The 4,594-nt window shown below is 44.8% G+C and overlaps 1 protein-coding gene across 1 annotated transcript; it reads right to left on the minus strand.

The window, feature by feature from the left end:
• Positions 1-208: 208 nt before the first annotated feature.
• On the minus strand, positions 209-3,786 carry drd5a (dopamine receptor D5a). Its single transcript, XM_037785644.1, has 2 exons — positions 3,465-3,786; positions 209-2,404 (listed from the first exon to the last, which is right to left on the minus strand). The coding sequence occupies exon 2, from the start codon at positions 2,378-2,380 to the stop codon at positions 917-919; it is 1,464 nt and encodes a 487-aa protein (XP_037641572.1). The 5' UTR covers positions 2,381-2,404; positions 3,465-3,786; the 3' UTR covers positions 209-916.
• Between the last annotated feature and the right edge of the window lie 808 nt (positions 3,787-4,594).

The following is a 4,594-nucleotide window of genomic DNA, read 5'->3' on the forward strand; positions in this document are numbered from 1 at the left end:
ATAATATCGTATTGTATAGAGATCGTGAACACCCATGATTTGCATAAACTAGACTAGCCCTCAACTTTATGCAAATGAGGAGCGGGCGTCGTGACGCTCCGTTTCTCGAATCGCGACACCACGCTGCCAGAATGCATTGCACGGCTGCTTACACAGACAATGAATGGGAAACATGGAAAGCACGGAGGCTGTGGACACGTACCATAACAGCGCGTTAGCGTGTTGGCTCGGCGGCTAACAGCGCGTTATAATATCGTATTGTATCGAGATCGTGAACACAATATCGTGTATCGTATCGTATCGTGAGCTGAGTGAATCGTCACACCCCTAATCAGTATACATCCAAATTACGCACGTTGGCCCGGCGGCTAACAGCGCGTTGGCTCAGCGGCTAACTGCATTGGCTCGGCGGCTAACAGCGCATTATAATATCGTTTTGTATCGAGATTGTGAACCCAATATCGTGTATCGTATCGTATCGTGAGCTGAGTGAATCATCACACCCCTAATCAGTATACATCCAAAATGAAGCACGTTGGCTCATTGGCTCGTTGGCTCGTTGGCTCGTTGGCTCATTGGCTCGTTGGCTCGTTGGCTCGTTGGCTCGTTGGCTCGTTGGCTTGGCGGCTAACAGCGCGTTGGCCCGGCGGCTAACAGCGCGTTATAATATCGTGAACCCAATATCGTGTATCGTATCGTATCGTGAGCCGAGTGAATCATCTCACCCCTAATCAGTATACATCCAAAATTACGCGTGTTGGCTCGACGGCTAACAGCACGTTATAATATCGTATTGTACCGAGATCGTGAACCCAATATCGTGTATCGTATCGTGAGCTGAGTGAATCGTCACACCCCTAATAATCAGTATACATCCAAAATTACGCAACGGGAAGACACAAAAAAGTTTGGAGAGTCAGTGTAATCCATTAGGTGTGAACGGTGACATCCTGTCGAGACTGATGTCTGCCTCGCAGTCCTCCAAGTCACAAACCGAGTCGGTGGCGTTCTCGTCGTTGTTGTGTGAAAACTGCGAAATCCTGTCAAACGTCTCTTCGTGCTCGATACATTCAACCACGTTGGGGATCATGTTGACGTACGCGTTGGCGATCTCCTTGTGGATGAGCGTGTCTTGATTGTAGGAGACCAACTCGTTGCTGATGTTGACCGTCTCTACCGGCGTGTTGGAGCAGAAGTTGCGGCAACCCAACAGGCTGGCAAAGGCCTTCCTGAACTCTGCGTTAAAGGCGTAGATGACAGGATTCAGCGAGGAGTTCGTCCAGCCGAACCACACGAACACGTCGAACGTCGTCTCGCTGACACACGGCAGACCCGCGTCACGATCCGTAGCCGGTCTGTCACAGAACGGCACCATGCAGTTTAACACGAAGAAAGGTAGCCAGCAACACACGAACACACCCATGATCACAGAGAGAGTTTTAAACACTTTGGTTTCCCGTCTAATGGACGTTTTCAAGGTGTTATGATGTTGGCACTCGATCCTGTTCGTGCGGCAACTTTGCGCGTGTTCCGCCGCTCTCTCCAGCGACGCGATTCTCCTGATCTGTATCTGTGCAATCCGGTATATTCTGGTGTAAGTCACAATCATAATCGCCACGGGGATGTAGAAACTTATCAAAGAGGAGGAGATGGCGTACTCTCTGCTTAAACTGGAGTCGCAGTTCTCTACTATCGGCAGAGAAGAGTTGTTCGTCCCAGCTGCTGCGTCCGCGTCACCAGTGGCTTTGTGCCAGTTCAGCTGCACCGGTATGAACGAAATGAGCACAGACAACGTCCAAGTGACGCTGATCATAACAAAAGCAACTCTCTGTGTCATTTTCCTCTCGTAGCGGAAGGGGCTGGAGATGGCCCAGTATCTGTCTACGCTGATGATGCACAGGTTTAGGATGGAGGCTGTGGAGCACATGATGTCAAAAGCAACCCAGATGTTGCAGAAAGATCCAAAAGGCCAGTATCCTGCAACCTCTGCAACAGCTTTCCAGGGCATCACCAGCACGGCCACGAATAGATCCGATAGTGCCAAGGAGACGATGAAAATGTTGGTGACTTTGGTGCGCAGGTGGCGAAAGCGCAGCACCGCGGTGCAGACCAGGATGTTGCCCAGCAGAGTCCAGAGGATGAGGAGAGAGAGGAGACATCCAGTCACAGTGCGAGACACCAGATCCTTACCAGAGTCTTTTGTCGCCTCTGTTTCAGTTGTGTTCCACATAGTCTCTCCAAGGTGTGCAGCCGGTGCAGAGTCACTGCTCTCCTGCTGCACCGATGAGAGATACTTGGCTGGGTTCTCCATGTGAGAGTGCCTCTTCAGGTAAAACTGCAGTCCATCATAGCTCCTCCGTGCATAGTTGTCATCAGCCATTCACCGTGTTGTCCGAGAGATGATCTGCAGAGCCACCCAGAGCACATGCACTGTTAAGAATTGCTGTTAATTTACAGCAGGATTTTCAACAGTATTAACTTGTACTTGCTAAAAAACAGTGCTTTACTGTTAATACAAAAGAAAACCTGTTAAATTACATTCTTAAAAAACAGCACTTTACTGCTGATCAACTCTCTAAAGTATCATCAGTAACAGTTTCATGCATTATTTTTTTAATTCTGGGACCTGATCTGCACATGTGAGGCTTGTATATTGTACATGATTGTAAAATTAGTGAATTAGCTCTGTTCTTCTCTCACATGTTGTTATGGTTTGCATTCCGTGCTTGTAGCAGCTATAGACAGACATTTTTGGGAAAAGTGTCAACAAGTCTATTATGGCCTTTTTCCTAACAAGTGCCTTTAATTGTATGTAGTGTGACTATTCCTATGTCTGAAACCTGCTAAGTCTATTCATAGGCAAAAAATAATGTTTATTAAAATGTATGTAAAAAAATACAACTTAAATAGTGCATTAAAACAAATCAGTAAGATAATGTAAAAGAAAGGTGGAAAAACAGCTATATCTTTAAACAGTAAATTAAATGTAAAATACTGTGAAACTAATAAAAAAAAACCTGTTCAAACTGTATTTTTCATTAACAGTACAAAGCTGTAAATTTCAGCGAAAGTATAATAATGTTAAATTTACAGTAACATAAAGGCAACCCTGCTGCCAGTTCTTTACTGTTATTTTACTGGGAAATTCTTAACAGTGTAGGTCTGCTGAAGGGATTCACTCAACATGTTCACACCCAACATCAGTTTAGCATTATAGCTACTAATGCTTGCAAAAAAAAAACATAATGTCCTTTATCAGTTCAAGTTCAGCTACAAAAAGAAATGGAAAAACTGGAGTTGCCAGATTTCCAATAGGAAAAACTGATCTGAGTCTTAAAATGCAGAGAGAGTCAACTCCTCCTGTTTGCTATAGATCTCACCTCCTCTTCTCCTTAAGATGAATTTCCTCTCAAATCCAAAAGCATTTGCAGACCAACTACACAGCAACTCTTGAGCAACCTTACCTTTATCCCTGAACCTTTGCAATATATTTCCACTTTGTGACCAAATGTGGTCACAAAGAAAATGTTCCACTTTGTGTCCAGCCTGATGTGGAGTGCAAAACAGACAGAAAAAAAGAGAATTGATCGCCTTAAAGCTGCTGAGCCGCTGAGCGACGTGCCAGGTGCGCTGAGGCTGAGAGGCTGGAACGCAGCGCGCGGTGGAGAGCGCATGTTGCAGCCTTTATTCCAGGTCCGGTCGTCTGACCTGGATACCTGTGTGTGAATCTCTCAGTCCGAGGTATCCTGAGCGCGGTGTGGGTGCTGCTGCAGCCTAACGCACACTAACCTCACCAGGGCTGCGCGCACAACAGCATCACGCCTCCTTTTGTGGGAGGTGTTACGCACAACATGGCACTGCGTTAGAAATGGTAAATGGATTTGCATTTGTACAGCGCTTTTCTAGTCTTCCGACCATTCAAAGCACTTTACACTACATGTCAGCATTCACACACACATCCATACACTGATGGCAGAGGCTGCTAAGGTGCCAATTTAGCCCATCAGGATCTAATCTATAAATACTCATTCACACACCGATGGCTATGCCTTCGGGAGAAATTTGGGGTTAAGTGTCTTGAGGGTTGTGAGGAAGCTCTAAACATTTTTTGAGGGACTCCAAAAGTGCGTTATTACAAACTCTAAATCGAATAAGAGCTGTCTTACCAAATTATGGATCCTCTCCATGCGCATTAGACATCACACCCATATTGCAGTGACAGGAGTAATAATATGGAGGGTTTTTTGTGCAGGATCAGACTGTTTGTGAACTGCAAAAAAAGACAAAAAAGGGTGCATTTATTTTAAATGTATTGTATGTAGTGTATAAGTTTTTTTTATTTAACCTTTATTTAACCAGGTAATACTCATTGAGATTAAGAATCTCTTTTGCAAGAGAGACCTGGCCAAGACAGCATCATTTTAAAAACATACATTAAAGTTTCAGACGCCACAACATAAAACAAATTCATCACAAGTAATCAGATTTCCCAGTTTCAACTTAGCTTGCAGCAATTCCAAAACCCAAACAGGTTACATATTAGTTATAATCAAGAGGACCTGAGAACTGAGTCTCACATGCAGTTTAAAGTAAA

The sequence above is a fragment of the Sebastes umbrosus genome, chromosome 1 (assembly GCF_015220745.1).
Source record: "Sebastes umbrosus isolate fSebUmb1 chromosome 1, fSebUmb1.pri, whole genome shotgun sequence".
NCBI lineage: Eukaryota > Metazoa > Chordata > Actinopteri > Perciformes > Sebastidae > Sebastes > Sebastes umbrosus.

Coding starts and splice junctions, on each gene's coding strand:
- drd5a (XM_037785644.1), bottom strand. CDS start 2,380: ATGGCTGATGACAACTATGCACGGAGGAGCTATGATGGACTGCAGTTT.